This window comes from Chelon labrosus, assembly GCF_963514085.1.
Source record: "Chelon labrosus genome assembly, chromosome: 24".
Lineage (NCBI taxonomy): Eukaryota > Metazoa > Chordata > Actinopteri > Mugiliformes > Mugilidae > Chelon > Chelon labrosus.
The window spans coordinates 268001-290795 of record NC_140357.1 but is presented as its reverse complement, the minus strand read 5'-3'; the positions used below and the strand labels follow the sequence as shown (position 1 = coordinate 290795).

The 22795-nt window shown below is 40.2% G+C and overlaps 1 protein-coding gene across 7 annotated transcripts in view; it reads left to right on the top strand.

Annotated features, from left to right (window-relative positions):
• LOC311509109 (diacylglycerol kinase zeta-like) overlaps positions 1-22795 on the top strand; it is an 86186-nt gene that overhangs the window by 42812 nt on the left and 20579 nt on the right. For 4 of the 7 annotated variants that reach the window (XM_084574165.1, XM_084574164.1, XM_084574162.1 and 1 more), the window contains 9 exons: positions 404-516; positions 808-908; positions 4218-4297; positions 4559-4603; positions 12541-12607; positions 14269-14309; positions 16616-16761; positions 18088-18174; positions 21687-21764. In XM_084574165.1, coding sequence (XP_084430291.1) covers positions 404-516; positions 808-908; positions 4218-4297; positions 4559-4603; positions 12541-12607; positions 14269-14309; positions 16616-16761; positions 18088-18174; positions 21687-21764 — 758 coding nt within the window. The remainder of the gene's footprint in view (positions 1-403; positions 517-807; positions 909-4217; positions 4298-4558; positions 4604-12540; positions 12608-14268; positions 14310-16615; positions 16762-18087; positions 18175-21686; positions 21765-22795) is intronic. The other 3 variants (XM_084574166.1, XM_084574161.1, XM_084574163.1) reach the window with 2 other exon arrangements.

Below are 22795 nucleotides of genomic sequence, written 5' to 3'. Positions count from 1 at the left end.
ACTGTTCTATTAAACTGCTCCCCAGTAACATCACAGTCCTTTGCTGATGATTATGGAATATACACTGATCAGCCACAACATTAAAACCACCGACAGGAGAAGCCAATAACATTGGCCAATTTGTGACAATACAGTGTTCTGCTGGATAACCTTGGGACCTGGCATTTGTGTGGATGTTACTTAGACATGTACCAACCACCCATCTAGACCTGACCAGGCACCCCCACCAATGACACTTCTTGATGGCAGCAGCCATCCCCAAAAAATATCACAAACAGCACAAGGTGTTGACCTGGCCTCCGAATTCCCTAGATCCCAAACTGATCGAGTATCTGCGGGATGCACTGGAACAAGCCTAACTGAAGGATTTATTGATTGGTTCATTTGTTTGTACTGTTGTTAGGTGGATGGTGAACCGTGCAGACTTGCTCCCTCTGTCATCCACATCAGCCTTAGAAACCAGGCCAACATGGTTCAGAAAACCAAAAGACAGACCTCACTACCGCATCTCAATGAGTAAGTGACACAGAAGATGAATGAGTGAATGAATGTACAGTCACTTTTTAAGCCCTTACTATAGAGGACAGTGTATAAAAATGCTGCCAATTTGCATTTGAATATCTTAAAATTAAGATATGGTGTGGATATGATTAATTTGCTGTTTTTTCCGAGAAGCGTTATGAGAACGGCCTCTCTGATACCACGACTTTGTGGTCCATGTTCGCGGGCTGATGCCTTGGTGTGAGCAGAACATGTACACGATACGGACAGCTTATTAACAGTGGCCCGTTACTGTTTGTGTTTCAGTCAGCAGCCAGTCCCGGAGAAGCTAAGGATTAGAGTCAGCAGGATCAGTATGTCTGACTATGAGGCATTACACTACGACAAGGACAAACTACGACAAGCATGTAAGGAGAGACGCCTGCACTTACACTTATTCAACATTTGGTACCTTTGCCTTTAAATTGTTCAACTTATGTCAAGTGTTTTTTTGGTAACCTTACTGGTAACTGAATAAGAATCTATTAGTACCCCAACGCACTCATGGAAAAACGTAGGATTGGCGTTTGAAGTTGATGGTGATATAAACAAGTATTTGTCCGTACAGACAGGTTTAAATTGACGGTTGTCATTGTCAGTTCTACGTTTCAGAGTTAAAAATTGCATGTTTTCAACTAGGTTTGTTGGCATTACTCCTGTCAGCGCGGCTAGCCGCTTCAAAACAACGTGGAGGCTACGTGGCGTGTTGCATTCGTGGTCTGAAACGCCGTAGGAATTTCTGAAATGCTGCGAAACGAATTGCCCTCCGCATGTCTTCAGTTCAATTCAGTTCATTTCAGGTGGGCTTGGCTTGGTTCTGGACTGCTAATTGGATAGGCCTTCTTTAAGTTGTTTTGCCACAAATTTGAAAGTGTGGTGGTTTGTCACTGTCTATTTGAAAGACCCATTTCCAAGCTTTAATTTCCCTGCTGGTGTCTTGAGACATTGCTGCAGTACAGTACATGCACATAATGTTTCCTCACGATGTTTCATCTGTTTTCTGACGTGCAGCAAAGGGCTGGGTCCCGTGGTGTTAATGCATGTTTGTTACAGATGAAAGTGGTGCATTCAGGCGTTTGGAAATTGCCAACTTGCGGAGGTCCACGTTTTTATCTGAGGTCTTGGCTGATTTAGTTCTGATCTCCCTATGAGTCTGAAGGTGGGCCTTGAAATACGTTCACGGCTGCACCTTTCTCCGTGACTAAAAGGATGTCACGCTTATGTTAAGCTATGATCACAGAATTTGATTTGCTCACAGCAGCCACACGGTATATTCAGGTATGTATCTTAATTGCTCATTGCTGGAATGCAGCCACATATGTGCTCACATGGAACATGTCCTTGACATAAAAACCAAAGATACAAAGTGTTCAGAGATAGTATCAACGGTGTTGCAGGAATACAAAGCGGGAAAGCTCCACCCCTACTTTCAATCCCATTTGGTACAGTTTGCAGCAGCACATACAGTGCATTCAGTATGTTCATGTTAGGTGAGAGTTTTGACACAGGGTGGCACTGTTACATTTTGCTTCACTGCACAGTGCTTTATAGTCACAGTGGCACATCTTCCCATTCGGTGACACACCAGTGCAGAGCACTAGGAAGCACTAGGAGCAACTCGGGGTTCAGCATTTGGCATGTCCTTGGCACATCTGGGGATCAAGAAGTTAACCCTCACCCTTACCCCCACAGCCAAGCCCATAAAAGACGATAAGAATGTGTATCTCTCATCGTTATTTCTTATCCTCTTGCTCCGTCATGAACATAGACTGTGCAGGCATTCTAGTAGCGGTTTGGTTGGAACTTTCATCGCTTTGACTTGGTTGTGTGCCGCTTGAGAGAAGAGAAAGTGATCGTTGTGTTTTGAAAGCAGTGCAGGGGTGATTGGTTGAAGGTACACTCCTGCTGCTCTCCTTCTCTTTGAGGAATACTTTAAGAGTAGTGAATCTGTCACAATTTGACTGGGTTTCTGTTGACAAAGCTACCACTTTTGTCTTTGTCTCGCTCACTGAGGCATTAAGTAGCAACAAGATGTGTGGGTTTCAGGAGCACCTCGCTCACACTAGCGGCTCCTGAGGCTTGATGAGTTTTGTTAAGCAGCGTCGTGCTGGTGCAGCAGCAGGCGGCGGTGGTGTGGTGAGGCTTTAAATAAAATCGGATCAATTGTCTCACCACATATAAAATGTATGATATTATCTCTGACTTGTAGGAGACTGAAGCCAAAAGTAGCAGAGACATCAAAACCACGGATAGTTCATTGGAGTGAAACACAGACTTGTTTATCGCATGTGAATGCGCAATAAGAAACACAGATGTGGGGGGTGGGGGGTGGGGGGTGAGGTGTCTGAATCACATGACGCCCCAGGTAAAGCTAATCCTGTGCGAATAGGGTTTTAATCTCTAAATCTCAAAAAAAAAATGTGCGCAGATTGGTGTTGTTGTAGAAAACCTTATGGACCCAGACTCTTTAAGATTATAATTGCTACATGGCATTCCTTGAAATGCCTCTGGTATAATCCTGTGGGATTGCTTAGAATACCTTGGAGGTCTTCGAGTCATTTTATTTTTTTTTCAAGGACTACCCAGGATGGCTTTTTGTGGGTCTGTCATTTAACCCGACAAAATGCAATGGGACATGAGACAACGGGGACTAACCTAACTGTCTGTTACGGATTCAGGTCTGGCGGCACACACTAATCTGCCGCAGGGAACTGGGTCGTGAGCTCCTGGATTTGAGTCTTCAGCACTCACGGCACTGCACACGTTGTTGTGCTCCTCAAACCATTTCCCGAACAATTTCGGAACTGTGTCAAATTGCGTTATCCTACAGGAAGAGGCCACCGACACAGGGGAATATCGTTCCCCTCAATGGGTGTACGCGGTCTTGTATACATTTGCAATGACAACAATGCTTAGGTTAGGAGGTATGTGTCAAAGTAACATCCACGTGAACGGCAGGAGCCCAAGGTCTTCCAGCAAAGCATCAAACTGCATCTGCAGGCTTGCCTTGTGCCCATAGCGCATCCTGGGGCCATGCATTCCCAAGGTAAGGGACGCATGTGCACCCGGCCATCGACGAGATGTAAAAGAAAACGTGAGTCATCAGACGAGGCCAGTCACTTCCAGTTCAGTCCAGTGGATGGGGTCGGAATCAGAATCGTATTTATAGCCATGTAGGCTCATACTATGAATGGAGTTGATGCAGAAGAAGATGCATTAACCTTTTCAGCAACTTCAGCTACAGTAACACGTCTGTTGGGTTAGGCTCAACAGATGTGCTCATTGATGTACATGTGGAGCAAATCCTAGACCCGTGTGGTCACTGAAAACCCTTACCCAGTATACCTTCCTTGGACAAGTGAATTAACCCACAAGAGCTGAAGTGTTTGGAGATACTCTGACCTAGTCATCCCAATTTGGCTCTTGTCAAAGTTGCCAGATCCTTTCATTAGCCCATTTTTTCCTGCTCCTCGCATACCAACTTTGAGGATCAATAATGGTTTGCCTGGTCCGTGTGTTTGGTTACCTTCTTGTGAAGTGCCAATTCTGCATTAGTCTCCTGCTCTATAGATACAATTACTAGTGGTACTCGCAGTGTCCTGAGGGCTGCAGATGAGCACCACTGTATGGATTTCAAAGTGCTGTTGGATAATTGTCTTGTTCCTCTGTATCTCCAGCTATTCCTCTGGGTCTGATCGTGGTTCCCGGTGACAGCGACTTAGAAATCTGCAGAGAACATATTCAGCGTTTGCAGGAGGTAAGGAGAAGGGAGCGGCGATGGGAAGGTTGGGGGGGGGGGAGGGAAGGATATCGAGATACGAAGGCCATAGTTCTGTGTCACCAAACAAAAGGAAAAGGTCAATGACACCAATCCAGATAAAGTGAGGAGGCAGGAAACCACTTTTTAAAAGTTAGAACAAGGCTAATTAGGCTGTGTGTGTCGTGTGTGTGTGTGTGTTTCTGGAATACGGTCCTCTCTACCTTTTTTACTTTCTTACGCTTTTATCTTCACCTCTAGGACTTCTGCTCTGTCCATCCCTCCTTCAGATGTTTGGGGCTGCAGGTTGGTAGTTAGATGTCATTTGTAGTGTGCTCGTTGTTCGGCTCAGAGGCACACGGGAAGCTAACTCTTAGCGCCAACACTTTGACATTCATCAAAAGAGAAGTCATTGCATTTGGCCCTATACGTCTCAGAGATTCATTATCTAATCACTTAGTTTCACCTTACCCTCCAGTAGTACTGTAAGAAACCTTGGGGTTTTACTTGATGAGGATATGTCCTTTAATTCACACACAAGCAAGTGACCAGAACTGTCTTTATTCACCAGCAAAATATCATCAAAATTTGGAACATCCTGTCTCAAAGTGATGGTGAAAAACTAGTTCATGCCTTCTTTAAGGCTGGATTACTGTATTATTGCCAGGTTGTGAAATAGCTCTCTAAAAATTCCCCAACAGATTTAAAATGTCGCAGCGAGAGCATTGATGGGAATTAGCAAGAGACGTCATATAACTCCAATCTCAGCTTTATCCGTTCTTTTTTTATTCATGTGTGCTTTATTCAGATGTATGTATAAATTCATGTTTTAGGCTCCGAGTTCTGTAAAGCGTCTTGAGACAGTATGAATTGTTCTTGATGCTATATGGAAAAAACGTAAATCAATCACACGTAGAACTGGATATGACCTCCGATTTAAATGTTTGGAATTAGCAAGGACTCACTGCCCATGGCTCTGCTCCAAAAAAGACTTGCTGGCATCAGACAATATAAAAAATAAATACTATTATATGTAGTATAAATAAATACTATTTTCAAATGTTGACAAACCATCAAATATCTGAGTATTTTGGATTTTGACAGAAAGGTTACATCTGACAGCAGTGCTGATAGTCAGTGTGAGTGACTGGGAAGCTGGAGATGTCTGTTTCTCAGGGCTGCTACTCGTGGTCTACCAGTCCTGCTTTGAATTCACACACAGGCTAACACGTACTCTGATGTAAACATAACAAGCGCCCACACGGGTGCAGACGGGTTATCCATTACACAACACATGAAATACATGAATGCATAAAATAAAACCATGTTTAAAACGGGTTTAGCAATAGAAAAGAAACAAACAAACAAACAAACATCCCCTTAATGATTCCATAGTTCTCTAGAATTAAGGCAGTTATAGTCATTATTAAAACAGGAATTGCCCAATTCACAGTTATATTTAACGGACACTCTCTAAAAGCCTCTAATTATTACTCATTTACTATGTTAATATGACATATAATGGTATCATTTGGGTCTTATTTTTGTGATTTCATCTATAACTGCTGGACTTATTTTGTTTCCTGTGCAATGAGGGATCGACTTGACTTCAACATGAAGTGGCTGCTCATGTTTGTTGTTCTCATTTTGGCACATTTTTATAATGAATAATTAACTCATGAGTTAGAGGGTTTTTCTATTGTGTAGGTTGACAAAAGCAGAAGTTAAAGTAAGTGACTTCAAAATCAAGAGTAGAATATTCGGTTTTGTCTTGTTTGTCGGGTGCCAAATATCACATGAGCATTGCTGCTCTATTATGGTGATTTAATTTTGAAACCTGTCGCAAATTAAGACCAATGTTTGAAAGTCAATTACTTTAAAAGATTAAAAAAAAATAAGTAATGTTTTATATTACATGTCTGCTAAAGGTTATATTTAGCCAAACTCTGTGCTGGGAGAAAAATAACACAAATGCATGAGTAAAATCAGTTTTTTAATGTGACACCAGGACCCATTGTGTTCATAATACCAAAGGAATGCGGACACATGCGAGCCAGACCACGTCCAAATGTGGTCAGAGATCGGATCTCTCAAATCGGATCGCCCAGATCGGACCTTAAATGCAAGGTCTGAACAGGCCCTTGCAGTGTATAATCATTAGTTTGAAATATATCAAATCAAGGAAGGAAGCAAGCAGGAATCAAGCAGGGAATTCTCACATTTGTGGTGAAGCTGCAGCCAAGAAATGTTTTGCATAATATATGAAGACTATCAAAATATTTGCTAATTAAATTTCAATTGTAACCCCCGCCTCTTAACTATTCAAAGAATTTGAATAGTTAATATCCAAACAATACCCAAAATGACATGCTGCTGAACTAACTCCCTCTAGTTTGTCTGTCATCCACTGCTTTTAGAATTGCAAATGACTCTGTTGTACAGATTTATTCTCATTAGCTTTTCAGTCACTGTGTTGGAAAAGAACATACCAAGGTTATGGGCAGGAAGAAGACAGGGTGCAGATTAGTGCTGCTGGACATTCACACATCCAGACAACTCTACTGTTTTCCTATGAGAAGAAGCCGCATGTCATTTTATAATGATCAGCCTATTTCATTACGTGCCGCTGTCGGTGAGGATAATGAGCCACCCTGCTGCAACTTCACCTCAAACTTTTGTAGAATCAGAGAAAAGAGGGAACAACAAAGACATGTCGTGGCGATGTGATGAGCAGAATCAGCAGTAGCCCTTTTTTGATTCCTGATAACTGAGTCGAGATAAAAACACACATCCAGTTTTGTTTCTGTAGAGGTTAGTTTCCCCTTATGTGTCTCCGTGTTGCTGCATGAACTGCTGTCTGTGGATTTTTGCATGCGTGGGATCATTACTTAATGTATTGATTACTTGTGGGTTTCATTGCTTATTGTATTGTCTTTGTATGTAGCAAAATGGATTTGTGAGTCTATTGTGTTGATTTTCTGGTTTGTATACTATCCGTCAGACGGATCAAAGTTTGTCAACAATGTTTCTTCTACTTATACAAAAATCTGTCACGGAGATCCACAGGGTTCTGTGCTAGGACCAATACTCTTCACATTATATATGCTCCTTGGCAATATTCTTAGGAAACACTGCATAAATTGCCATTGCTATGCCGATGACACACAGTTCTATACATCCATGAAGCCAGATGAAACAAATCAGTTAGTCAAAGACCAAGCATGCCTTAAAGAAATGAAGGCTCGAACGACCTGTAACTTGTAACTCAGACGAAACAGAAGCAATTGTATTTGGCCATATACACCTCAGAGTTTCACTAATCATATAGTTTCTCTGGATGGCATTACCTTGGCCTGGTACTACTGTGAGAAACCTTGGTGTTATATCTGACCAGGATATATTTGATTTGCACGTAAAAATAAGCGGCCAGGGCTGTTGTCATTCACCTGCAAAATATCGTCAAACATCCCGTCTGAAAGTGATGCTAAAAATCTAGTTAATGTCTTTTTTTTATTTGGTATGTATTACTGTAATTCATTATTATTGAATAATGTATTGCGACCTGCTGTGAAAGCTCAGTTTGTCCTATGATCCTTAATTCATCAAAAGTTTAAAATTAATGCTCACTTAGTAAAAAAAAAAAAAAAAAAAAAATCCCCATTCATTATTTATTTATTCCTTATTTATTCAACTAGACTTTCTAGTTAAGGATTCCCTTTGAGGAACTGAGCTCCATTAAAAAAAGACTTTAAACATAAACTATCACGGGACAGCCCTTTCACTGTTGTATTCAGGATAACTGTATTGTTCAAACAAACGTTTTGATTTTATTCTGTCACACAGCAGAATATAGTAGCAGACAGAACACCTAAGTAGAAATGTTATGAATTAAACTTACTTAATATACCACATAGTGTATCTTATTTTATGGCAAGACATTACAATGAAAATTCTGAAAATAGTTATTACTTCAAAATTACATACCAATATAATATAAAAAACCTACCTCCTCCTCATCATGGCATCCATAAATTAACACCATTGCTGAGTATAGGCGTGTTTAATGCGGCGCACTGCATTCACACTACCAAAGAAATGCAGACACACGTGACCCAGACAACCTCCGAATGTGGTCAGAGATCGGATCTCTCAAGTGCAATCTCAGTGCGTCCTGGGGCTGTTCACACCTGTCTTTTACGTGATCGGATCGCCCAGATAGATCAGATCTTAATGCAATGTCTGAACAGGTCCAAGGTGTGAATACACGTGCTTAGAACTGCTCACTTGTGACTGGATCACCCAGGATGTAATTCAGTAATTTGAATTTAACCGTCATTGTCAGCAGGAAGGTAGTCAACCCTCCAGGAAAGCCAACATTTCCCTGCCCCATCCAGTGTGGCTGTATAACACTTTTGATTTCTGACTTGCTCCGACAGCACATCACAAAGTCACTGTTCTTAGAGACTGCCGAGCGCAAGTTCAACCACGGCAAATGTGTTAGTCAATTCCAACATATCTAAAGAAAGTACTGCACTGTAACAAATTTGTTATAATCCACTACCTTGCGCAGGTAGCCTGAAACTTTCAGCAAAACCACTGTAAGATCTTCAGATTTATTTCCACCTTTCGACTTTTCTGAAGAACTGCGGGAACACAGCAGTCCGGACGAGAAAAAATACACAGTATATCACACCTGCTCAATTCTCTAGTGGGTCACTTTTACGGATTCTCTTTTTTCCCCCGTGTTGTTTCTCTTTTCTTTCTTCTCGGTAGCGAGAGGGATTTTGCTCCTGTCATCTTCTGTCTGCCTGATTTGTGTGTTGTTGGGGAGGAAGTTGCGGTACTTTAACTGACTGCTGGCTCCATTTTTATGACTTACCACTGTGCTTTGTGTGTTAATAATTTGGCATAGAGTCAAACTTGTGAATTGGCACGTAACTCCTTGTTTGCAATTAAATACATCATGTCTAGGACTTAAAAACATCCAATAAAATGATCGTACACGATGAATAAAAAAATTATAGTTTTGAATTTGCTGCTGCCTTTATTCGTGACTCATTCCAGTGTTCAGTAACACTAGCGATAGTAATAAAATAAATATACCAAGGACAGAATAGATATAGGAGAAACTCTTCAGTAGCCACTCCTACTCAGATTTATAGCTGTAATACCTGAGAGTGTACTGTGTATTATATGTAAGTAGTGTCATTATTACATGTGTCAAAGCAACACTGAACAACACAAATGGACAAAAAGTTGAATCATTTAAACTGAATATTATAAACGTCATGAATGATTTGGGGTTGGTAAATTGTTTGCGGAAGAACAACTCAATAATGATCCAAACTGATTTCTAGAAATGGAAAAAAAATTCAATTCGGTCTGAGACAGTGAACAGTCAGGAACAGTAGCAGTAAGTAAAAGTCACAAGTTGAAAAGATTAGTAGATTGAGGGCAAAGGAAAAAAAAAAGAAAACAGTTGGAGGAGGGGGAATTTCACATTTTTCTTTCATTTAAGCCATGATCTGTGGACAGACAGGAGTCTTTGGTCTAAACATCTGAGGTGTCCGACAGTGAGCTGTGGAGACAGGAGTTCACAGCAGGGCTAAACTCATTTAGTACTGGCTAAACAAAGAACAAGATTTTAAACTTCGGTCTACTACTAATAGGGAGCAGGGTGGAAAGAATCTTAGTAACATAGTGTCTGTTTGTTGGTCTCGCTGTAGAAACCTGAACTAATTGGAGATGGAAAATTTGAGTGATATCATCAGACAAAAAATTGCACTAATGAGGCAAGTGGGTGTCGAGGTGTCGCAACTTTGATAGACATCAAATGAACAAATATTATTTGTGGTTATGTCTTGTGGTACAGTTGAGCTGTTGGGCTTCTTCTGCTACTCAGTCATTAGTTAAATTCTCACAAGTAGTTTATTTGTTATATACGACGATATAGGCATAACATTATTATATCATTCCTAATATCGTGTAGGTCTCCTTTGTGCCTCCAAAAACAGTTCTGACTCATCAGAGAATGGGCATGGGCCTTCTGAGGGTGTCCTGTGGTGTCTGGCAACAGAATGTTGTTAGTGGGGGCCTTTCCGCTGAGGGGAGGGTCTTCTGTGGATCAGGCTCGTTCCAGCGCGTCACACGGGTAATTGATCAGTTTGGGATTTAGGGAATTTGGAGGCCAGGTCGACACCTTGTGCTATTTTTCATGTTTTTTGTGTTGTTCCTAAACCGTTTTGGGGGTGTGCCTGTGTCAGGCTGCATCCTGCTGGGGATGACTGCTGCCATCATTGCTATGGGTTTAGGGTGCCTTGTCTGGTCTAGGTGGTTGGTACATGTCTAAGTAACAGCCACGCTAAGTAACAGCCTCACTGATGCATGTGGGGAGCGAAGGCTGGCCCGTGTGGTCCGATCCAACAGACGAGCTACTGTAGCTCAAATTGCTGAACAAGTTAATGCTTGTTCTAGAAAGGTATCAGAATGCACAGTGCATCACAGTTTGTTATGTATGGGGCTGCATAGCCGCAGACCAGTCAGGGTGCCCATGCTGACCCATGTCCGCCACCAAAACAACCGACAATGGGCACGGGTGCATCAGAGCTGGACCATAGAGCAATGGAAGAAGGTGGCCTGGTCTGATGAATCACATTTTCTTTTACGTAATGTGGATGGCCAGTAGGGATGGGCGATATGAACTAAAAAATGTATCCCGATAATTTCTTGTATTTATCACGGTAACGATAAAAATGACAATAAATAAACACCAATTCAGCCTAATCTTTTTGACTATAATGCATCAGCAAGTTTTATCTGAGTTTTTTTTTTTTTTTTTGTCTACGCTGCTTCTGCATCCTTGCGCATTTTCTGGCTTTCTTCATATTCTGGTTTGTGCTTGTGTTTGAGGTGGTGGAACAAATTAGTGGTGTTACTGTCCTTTTTACGCATTTGTTTGCAAACCTTGCATGTTGTAATTTGCTGCTCCGCATCATCATTTTTAACCCCTTCATGCCTAGTGTCGCGAATTCGCGACGCACTGTTTCCGTTCAGACTGCAGCCGAAATAACGCATGTAATACTCCAATGTCGGTATGTGCACATTCAAAAAATTCCTAGGAACCTTTTGCAAGCACTAGTTTCTCATAGGACCGACCCGAGTGGTAAGCAAAAATACAAATATTGCATTTCTTTATATAATTGAAAAATCAATTCAGGCGTTAAGGGGTTAAGATCAAACCAGATAATGGAAGTGGAGCCTCGTTTAGGAACGAGCTCCATGCTGCCTGATATCGCACATCCCTAATGGCCAGTGTGTCGCAGGTTAACGGACCTTCCCAAATGCCAGTAATCTTCTTTGCAATTTCATGGGCAGTATGTTTGACCCCCCACGATGTACACCCTTTCATGGAAACAGTATTCCCTGATGGCTGTGGCATTTTTCAGCAGGATATTGTGCCCTGCTACAAAGGAAAAAAAAATTAGGAATGGTTTGAGGAGCACAACAGCGAGTTTGTTGACCTAGCCTCCAAATTCCCCAGGTCTCAACCCAATCGAGCATCTGTGGGATGTACTGGACGAACTAGTCCGATCTACGGCGTCCCCACCCCGCAACCTAAAACCTAAAAAAAAAGTCCATGATTCGACAGGTTAGACTTGTTTTGGGAGCAAAGGTGTTTTAATGTTATGCCTGATTGGTGTGCATTAACAGCTTTCTCTCATGCATTTATGAATGCCACAAGTGCATTGTTTCCTGTTTCCATTGTTATTTGGACAAGGGCGTTGTGTATTTACCTAATGAAGATTTAAGATTTTAAGACAGATTTTAAGATTTTAAACATAGAATTATATGTTCTCTCTTAGCTCACTCCACACATGAACAGCTTTGCAATACTACCTTTCAGGACGTACTGTATTACCTCTGTCGATGAATCATATTGCATCTTTGTGCATGAATGACTGTTGACACTTGATTTGTGATGAGTATGGACAGCAGGCTGCTTGAACTAGTGCGTGATTGATCAAGGCTTGATCTTATTCAGCTGGCTTAATATTACTCACAGTGCGTCAGACCTTCTGTTCAATCCATCCACTCTTCTTTTCTGCTCACTGTTCTGTTCTTCTATTCTGTAGATAAATGGGTCACTTGAAAAAAAGCAGTCCCATTCTCACATCAACTGAGCTATTTTCCAGTGTCAGTATCATCTGCTAATATGTGATCTCTTTTGTCTTTTTGTCATTCAGGAGGAGGCAGCCGTGCCAAAGATCCCTTCCTCACAGAGATTATCTCCAAAGTGGTGTTTCCTCGATTGTAAGTACATTACAGTAACACTTTACATCTTCCTTAATCAACTGTTCCAATCAGGAATCAATTCTTAGACGCCACGATGCCGGAGAATGAGTCCCTGTATCAATCTATCTCTATAGTGGATTGACAGATAGCATTAGTATGTCTAATATTATTCACTAATGATGAAAAAGATCACTCCAAATTGCTTCTTCTTTTAGTTTTCTCATTTCCTCAATGATTATGATACAGCCAGAGTGTATACATAACGCTAACGTACACAGATCTTTCCCTAATAGTAATTTGCTCCTTATGCTTATGGTATTCAGCTCTGCAGTGCATAAGTGACACATTATTTAATCACTATGTTATAAGGGTCTTGAACTCTCTGTTGACATACTATAATATAATATACTATACCGTATATAATGTCACATAATATAACAAGCTATATAACAAACTAACAAGTGAAGGAACGAACGGCAGGAGTTGGTAGTTAGAAGGATCTGACAACTGGTTTAACATTTTCTTTGTCAGAGCATTTGTGTGGCTGCCAAATGTGTTGTTAGAAAACTGTATCATGAGCCCTTTATCCCTACCCCAGCAGCAACAAACCCTCTAATACAAACATGTCTCTGTGTTCGCATTCTCTCAAAATAACATGCAGCACGATTGTATTAGAACTTGTTTATTAGGTAATGTCATGAATATTAATACTCTGCAACTTACCAAAAATATCACTGAGCAGGATCTGGCTTCTTACACAATGTTAAACATGACTGACACACATACACGCAGACACGTTTGTATGGCTATCTTTGTGAGGACATTCATTGACATAATGCATTTCCTGGCCCCTTACCAACCATATCAACTAGGTGCCTAACCCAAACCCTTACCCTAACCCTAACCCTAACCTAATTGTAACCTTTACCCTAAATAGAACTGAGTCTTAACCCTCAAACTGACTTGAAAAGAAGTGAGGACCAGTCAAAATGTCCTCACTTTGCACAAATGGTGTAAAACCCAAACGGGTCCTCAGAAAGATGGCTGTACAAGAGCACACACACACTCTGCCTGTGTAGAGTCCTGGAGGAATTTAGCTGAGAACTGCAGTGAAAAAAGATACAGCAGGAAGCTGAAAGAGCAAAAAGGAAGAATATACTGACAGTATGTGACCTGATGGTCCAATAGCAACACAATTTCAGTTAAAAATTAAGTCTGCCTGGTCCGCTACAAAAAGATTACAGTAGGGATTGAAAGGTCTCTTGTTGATAGTTGTAGGACACATTACATGAACTTAAAAGAAAATCAGTAAAGCAAAATAGATTACGTTTCAGCAATTCACAAAACGAATGGAAGTTCTCTACCACAGACTGGAATAATATTCCATTCTTTTGTGGATTAACAGCCCGATTGACTGAAAGAGCTTTTTCCAGCTTTGCTAGCATTGCCTTGTCTCGTTACACTGAGTTGTTCCCACTATAATTGCTCCAACATTTGGGAGTCGGCACATGTGCAATTTAACAAGGATGCAAGTTATTTCATGTTCGTCCAGAAAATGTAATGTCTTTCTGGAACAATCTGCTATAAATAAGGCACTAGTTCTTTTTATTATTATTATTATTATTTTACCTCAGATACTATTTCACGTGTTAACACTGCGTTTCTGTTTGTCTATTCAGCTACAACGGCAGATCGTTTCTACAGGATAGACAGAGCACAGGTGAGTCAGTCTCACCTAACTCCCCATATATATATATACATTCAGCCACATCACTTGTGAGACATTAAATAAAACATCTTCAGTTCGTTTAAGGCGTTCTTCAACATGTTCTTCATTAATTTCTCAAGTGTATATAAATTACAAAATAGCAAATTTTATAAACGTGTTCAATTTACAATAATTTCATGTCAGTGTTATTACATCCAAATTGGAGGAATGAAATAAGAATAGAAAAAAGAAAAGAAACCAATTTTTTTAACCAAGCGTTCCCTTAATTTCAAGGCCTCAAAAGTGACTGGACACTATCTATATACAGACGTGGACAAAATTGTTGGTACCCTTCCGTTAAAGAAAGAAAAACCCAAGATCATTGCTAAAATCAAACAAGAGAAATAATATATTAAAATTTACTGAAAATTAACAAATGAAAATCAGACATTGCTTTTGAATTGTGGTCCAACAGAATCATTTTAAATTATATTTTTTATCATACCATAAATCATATTCATAATCATATTTTTGGGGCAAAAATGATGGTACCCTTAACTTTTTGTTGCACAACCCTTTGAGGCAATCACTGCAATCAAGCGAATTCTGTAACTGTCAATGAGACTTCTACGCTTGTTGACACCTACCAACTCGGTTGTCTTCCATTAAGTCCATTTTGGCTCAAGCAGCGATGCAAGGTGCAATCTGACACTACATGTACCTTGACCTCGGAGTTTACCTCTGATCTCTTTGGAAGTTGTTCTGGGCTCTTTGGTGACCATTCGTATTATCCGTCTCTTCAATTTATCATCAGTTTTCCTCTTGAAGCCACATCTAAGGAGGTTGCCTACAGTCCTGTGGACCTTAAACGTCTGGATAATATGTGCTACTGCAGTGCATCAAAAACCGTTACCTTTCACGCGCTTTTCTATGATTTTTCTTCTGAGACAACTTGCTTCTTAGCTTTTTGTTGTCCATGTTCAGTGTGGTACACAGCATGATACCAGGCCAGCACACTAACTACTTTTCACCCTTGAAATAGGCCGACTGAGTGATTGCAAGTTTGAAGACACTTGTGATGCTATGGTCAAATTATTTTCAAACTTTTATAGGGGTACCATCATTTTTGTCCAGGTCAGTTTCATTAGTTTGTTTTTTAAACCACAATTCAAAAGCAATGTCTGATTTTCATTAGCTGATTTTCAGCAAATTTTTCATTTATTATTACTTTTGTCAGTTATATGAGTGACCACCTTGGGTTTTTCTTTCTTTAACCTAAGGTTACCAACAATTTTGTCCATATATGTATAATTTTCAATGGATGACTTCACAAGCGCTAATGTAAGAATAATAAGAATAAGAAAACCTTTATCAGTCCCGCAATAGAGGCTATCCTGAAGTTGCAATCTATCCACAAGCCACATAGCCATTTAAGAATAGAATGGCCAGATTAGACTTGGGTAAAAAAAAAAAAAACACTGAAAGAAGCCAGAGCAGCTGGAACAACTTGGAGTGGCTCATGATCCAAAGCATGCACCATCATCTTAGAGCCTGCATGGCACTGGGTCACTGGTGTTTATTGATCATGTGACAGAAGCTGCTTTGGGATATACGCTCTCAGATTCAGCCAAGCGAAAGTTGATTGCGCTTCACAGATGGAAAATGTGTCACTAACCTGATCTCTGATGACAGAAGTAAAAACACTGAATTAAACACAATTAAAGATAACTAAAATCAGCCAGTCTTCAAACATTTATGGACCTAACAGTATAATCTTTTACATTTCGCCTTTTAGCGAGAGTTCTGTCTCATTTGTTTGACGAGTGGTTCCTTTGTGGTGAATTAAATAAAAGTAAATAAAAATTGATTGCATTGTTTACGAGCAACACATCAAGAACAGCCTGGTCTTAGGCTCAAACTGTGTGTATCTTGCCTGAAGGACAGTACTGAGAAATAGTTGATGATTACTTGTTTCTGTTTGAATTTCCAGAAGGTTACTTACGATAAATGAGTGTAGCAACATTTTTTGGGGCAAAATGTTGTAACCATCGAGATGTTTTTATGAATTTGCATTTGGATTTTTATTTATTTTGTGTCATTGGTCAAGCATTTTATTTGAATGGTTTGCCAAAAAGTACAGTGAGTGAAAGTTTTTTTATGAGAATAAGGAACCTTTTATAGTTATAGTTCTGCTACAATGAATTACATTGTTATTATTGTCCGGTGTTTATTGCTATTTACAGTTCATTTAAATGGATATTCACCTCAAAGAGTCTTGATCTTATGTTCTGGAATCATTGTTTGTTGAAATCTTTCAGGAACATCTCAACTTTGTATCGGAAATTTCCCAAGAAGAGATCTTCATCCTTGACCCAGAACTGGTTGTCACGACAACCGTAGGCACCTCCCCATCACACATACCGGACCTGGTCAACCCTGCCTCCTTCAGTCTAGTAAACAGCAGGTAGATCTGACTCTTGGCTCTTTGACTCCCCCCTGACGTTGCTAACCCAGAACCACAACACACGCTGCAGAAAGTATCTCAGCCTTTGTCCAGCTTGCATCAATGACAGCTATGTCTTTATCGAGAAAATCCTACTCGATAAGACAAGGTAGATAAGGTATTTAGATTTGGAAAAGTGATGATACACAAAACAAAAGTCTCTGTTGTGTTTATAGGGACATATTTGCAGTGCAAACAGTGATTTCCTGACTTTGAAATTTTCATCTGTGTGGCGAAGCAGTTCATTTAAATGAAGCAGTTGTCGGTAGTGATAATAATTTTGCTGCACTATCATACTCCAAACTGTAGATATGGTTACGCTGGATAAGTGTAGTGTAGAGATCAGTTTGTTTAAAATTTCCTTAAGATTTTTTTCTCATTTGTCCCTGTGAGCCACTCTGCTGTGTCAGAGCCAGTAATGTAATAACAATTATAAAAATAATCCATGCTTTATTATTTATTTAATTTATTTATTTAAAACCTTGCATTTTGGTCAATAGATTCGGTTTGTTCACGAACACCACATCGCTAATCCGTTAACAAGGCCTGCTGTAGGAAACAATGATTTATCTGGTCAGAGTTGCCTATGCAGGGGTAGTGTGACACAACTATAACTATAAAAGAACTATAAAAGAACATAACTAACACTATCTGGTTTTTATTTTCTGGAAGCGCACCTACAAAACTCAGCAATATCGATTTGTATAGGAAGGGGAAAGGTGATTTTTGCTGCGCGGCTTGTCAAATGTTGTTGGTATTACAGTGTCCACATTTTATGAGCAAGTACGCAGCTTCATGATACATTCAGCGACTTAACACGTAAAATAATCAATATGTTACCTCCTAGCCTCGACCTTACAGTCTCTCATTAGCTGGTACACTTTTAAAAATCCAGTTACATGGGTGCACAGGCTTCACATATTACACTTGGTTGTGCATAATGGGAATCCTGAATAGTAGGGTAATACTGCAGAATACAGAACGCAGAGTACAAGGGTTGATTTCAGGATTTTTATTTTAATTTGTTAGTTGGCAAACATTACTGAGGTTTCAAAAACTACACCTACACCTGGGAAATATACAAGAAATATAAAAGCCTGTTGCGCTGTTGTTGGCTCCTGGCATACCGTGGGAATGCTTTTGTGACGGAAGTGCCAGAATGACATCCTCCAGTTGATTGAATGGGTGTGCCCACATGGAAATCTTGAAATGCCCAAGCTGTATGATCGGCTGTATGACAGATTTCATTACTTTTTTTCTTTTTTTTTTTTAAATTATTGTCTTTAGGGACAACACCTCTAATCAGACCTCCGAGAATGTCTTCGCCTCCCCCGTTGATTCTTCTTTTCCTTCGCCCGCATCCTCAGTTCCCAGGTAAAAACACGCTAAAACACACGTGCATGTGAGTGTCTGTGGGCGTGCGATGCAGAAGCACAACTGTGAGAAACATAATTGGAGAGCCTGTTAGCTCACAAAGCCTGCATGAAGTAGAACCGCATACTGTAATTCTGGATTACGTATGTCTGTGTGTGTAGGTGTACAAAAACATAAATAATATTTTCTTTCTTGAATTTTTGCAGTTTGTTCTCCTTCTGAAATATTAGCTATGGTTGTGTGTGTACCCGTGTGTGCATGTGTTTGTGGATCACACAATTTTTCTGCATGCTCTTCCTCCATATTAAATCCCTTTAACCATATTTACACAGACACACTTATGCCGATTAATTTCTCACCTACAGTAACTTTTTAGAGCAGCTGTCTGATGGTGCCCTTTAAACGCTCTCTCTTCAGGCAGAGCGAACAGGCTGTAAACAGATTGAGGGAAAGAGAACGGGATCAAAATTTTCTCTTTTTTTCCTGTTCACAATTTTTTTTGGATAAACATGGTAGTATTCGAGCAGTCCTGTAAGAATTAAGCCTTCCGTATGTCAGTGTGTCTTAGTGTGTGGCACTCAAGCTCACTGGTTTCTTTTGAAGAAGGCATTTTTAAAAACACTCCACTACAAGAAATACTTTTTCTTGCTCAAGTCTACTTATTCAAGGATTGTAACGACGCGTTTGAATTTTGTAGTATGCGAGAAAGTGCAAAAGCGATTCCATTTTAGATTCATCCTTATGCTCATGCTTACATAACAACTTTAAGACTCATCATGACTGATAGCAAAACAAGACTGCAAAAGGGCGCTTCAACATAAAAAAAAAAAAACATTTTATTTTTGCCACAAAAGCTGTAATGACGATAGTAGAGCTGTTGCGTTTTTGTTTTTTTGGTTGCCGTGTTTCACACAGACGCACACACAAGCTCTATCTATCTATCGTCAATATTTCAGAGTAATTTAAACTCAGGTAACCCACCAATAGAATATATATTGGTGGGATGTCTAAGTTTGAATGATTCTGATCCCAATCTTACCCTATCATTCCTCCCAGTGAGTATTTCCCAGGTAAAATTAGTTACACCAGGCTGGTATCTAAAATATAAATATTATCAAAACGAGGCAGTCTTTTGAACAGCTCTTCGAAAGAACGGATCCACAAGATCCGGCTCCCTTCAAAGAGCTGCAAATCCCATCTCTAGACAATAGTCTATTGTAGGGCTGGGCGATATGGCTGAAAAATGTATCACGATATAAGTGTTTCATATCAGTCGATATCGATAATTACTATTAGTTTTTTTAACCTTCTATTCATTCATTTTTAATTAATATTCAGTAGCGGTGGAAAAAAAAGATTCGGCTCATATAACCGGCAAACTAAGGCACGCAGACACTCACTCACTTCAGCACAATACGCAGAGAAACGAAACTTAACCGACTCATAACCGCTGCTCGTGGATCCCCGCTTAACCGAGTCAGCAGCCACTCACTCGGCCGGCAGATAAACGAAACTTAACCGACTCTTACACTAGCCTACTAATCAAGAGACAAGAGCCAACTAATATGCTCACTCGCCACCAAGTTTGCAGACAACATCGGTCTGACTCTTGTCTGACTTAAAATAACCAAAATATTGCCAAACTGGTGACGTGATCTCTCCTTGTTTATCTACAATTTCCTCTCGCGCTGTCGCACTCATATTCTCCTTTCACTCCACGCCGTTCTTTTTTTTTTTGTTGTTGATGCCGCCAACCTGGCTTAGCTGGGCCGTGATAGGTCGAGAGGCTAAAGCCCTTCCTCTGCCTACACCCCCCAGAATGACTTGCAGTTCTGGCTCGGGGTTTTCTTCCTATTTTTTTCTAACGGAGTTCGAGTGAAATTATCGAACATTCTGTCGAACGTATTTTCTATTGGTATCGATCACGTGTCTATCGCGATATATATCGTTATCATTTTATCGCCCAGCCCTAGTCTATTGGCACACACCTCACGTTTTGAGTTATAATTTGTCAGCTTAAACAAACTAATCTTAGTCCCATATAAATGTGCTTCATTGATCAATGCTACAACTGTTTCAGCTATCGGAATTTCCAAACCATAACAGTAACATTTTAGAATGTAGTCCTTATGTTGTTTTTTTGTTTTTTTTTTGCATCACTGTACATTGGTCATGACGTTTTAGCTTGAAAATGACATAACTGTGCCATATATGATAGACTTAAACATACTCATCTTTATTTTGTCAACCATCAAAACAGCAAAGCATGCAATATAACAGTTAAAATTAAAATGCTTATGCTAAAATTAATGCTTACAGTACTAAAGTGTTTCTCTGTGGCTGTGAAGTACTAAATGAGAACATATAAAGACTAGCGCACAGAATAGCAAGTGGGTATAAATAAAGTAACAGGTACAACATGAGTATAGGCAGAGCAACACAATCTGCTGATCCAAACAGCACTTCCCTTTGGCTATGTTCGTGTGCGCGTGATCGTGTGCATGTGTGTTGGCGGGCTCATTTGCAATGCTGAGTGCACTGAGTGGGAGGATGAGGAGGAGAGATGAGACCGAGAGGCAGGGGCAGAGTGAGGGAGAGATGGGTTTAGGAGGAAGATAAAGTCAGAAAAGCAGTGGTGGAGAGAGAGAAATGTAATGCATGTCAGAGCACTCGAGAGTCACGCCAATCTACTGTACTTAGACACATACATTCGCGCTCTCTCTCTCTCTCACACAAACAGGGTAGCAGTTTAGCCCACGCAGGGCCAGAGGTGAGAGTTATTCCTCCCACGATAATTACTTCTCTCTCTTCTGTTTTCTCTCCATCCCTCTGTCTCTCTGACAAACACACTGAAAGACACCTACATGCAAAAACAGTTTGTTTTTTTTTTAAAAGGGACTTTTTCACCTGATAGCATCACTTTCTGCCCGTTTGCACCTCAAGCATCAAGTGAGAGTCTGTTAAGGCTGACTGGCTCACGGGTCAGGGATTTAGTCATATATTAGTAATGTGTATTTCAGAAAAAAAAAAATTAAAACGACAAACTGCTCAGAATAAATGGAAATGACTAATTCTGTGTGATGTCACAACATAAGTAATTACAGTGTAAGGTATAGTGTCATTGTGAGGGTGGAATTCACAGGAGAGCTCTGTTTATCATCTAGGTAAATGTTTTGTTTTTGAAAACATCCTCACTGACACGAAATGATCTCATAAATATGATTTTAAATCCGCTGTGGTTCCTTTAAGCCCAGTGACATGTCGTAAACATTATAAAACCCAGTGACCAGTATTGTAAAATGCAGCAATAAGCATCGAGCAAGAGAACTGTGGAGACAAGTCCTTAATAAAAAAACAATAAGATCGTTTAATCACTTTAATCAGTGCTGTTTCTATTCTACGATATCCTCTAAATCTTGACTAAAAGTCCAAACCGTTCCTGTGCTTTCAAATGTTTTGATACTGTAGGTCTGAACTTACTTTTTCCTGTGCTATTTCTTCTCTTCCCAAAGGCAACGGGTGAACAGCGACAGCTCTGCGACTGAAGCTTCAACACACAACACAGCACCGGTTGCCAGCAAACTCAGCCGGTTAGTATAGTCTTAGACACACGCGCTCTTTTGTTATGTAATGTATCTTAACTGTTGGTTTAATATCAGTAAAATAAATGACAACATATGTACACTAGCGCGCCACCCAACACAAAATGTGACGTGATAGGTTGCCATGATAGACTGAGATATGCATTTAACACACACAAAGGCGAGCAAATCCAGATTGCGGACTGGTTGCTAAAACTAATGTGACGGCTGTCATAGCCCATTGTACTGGAGTATTGCACTGGGATGGGTGGGAAGAGGAGGGCAATGTATTGCTTGTGGCATGAGTCTCTGATGGTTGTATCTAGTTGAAATGGTGAGGTGTCGTTTGCAAATGAGCTGGCTCTAAGAGATGACTCTTTGTTATGGAACGAGAAAAGCCGATCTATGCAGGCAGGGGTGGGACTTTATTATGATGAGTACCCCATGTGGCCGGTCACTTGCGAGGGCAGACTATGATCATGCCATTGTGTTAAAAAAGGAAGGGGAGCGGGAAGCCACTCCAAAGACAGGGAGTGTAGTGGTACACGCCAGGTACACAGAGGGTGACAGAGAGACAGGGGGAGCTGGATTTTAATGCAAGGGTGTTGGGGAAAAAGTGAAGAAATGAGCGAAAACTGCACATCCAAGCTGAGGTATCTGTTTTTTTCTGAATGCCAACCTGCACTAAAGACTTTTATCCAAAGTGTCATAGTGTTGCTTGGGCCTGTATTTATTTGATTTGTTTGCTGTGGTTCAGTTGTTCTTTTAAAGCAGGGGTCACCAACCTTTTTGAAACTGAGAGCTACTTCAAGGGTACGGAGTAATACAAAGGGCTACCTTTGATACAAACTGACTGAATAACATAGTCACACAGTTCACCTTCAATAAGAAGAATAGTAGTAATAATAACTTATATGTTTGATGAGGCTGTCCGCTCACGTTTATTAAAAAATGCAACATTATTTAATTATTTATTTTTGTTCCTATAATTCAGTTTCAACATGTGAGCTATCACATCTCTCCCTGACTCATCCATCTTT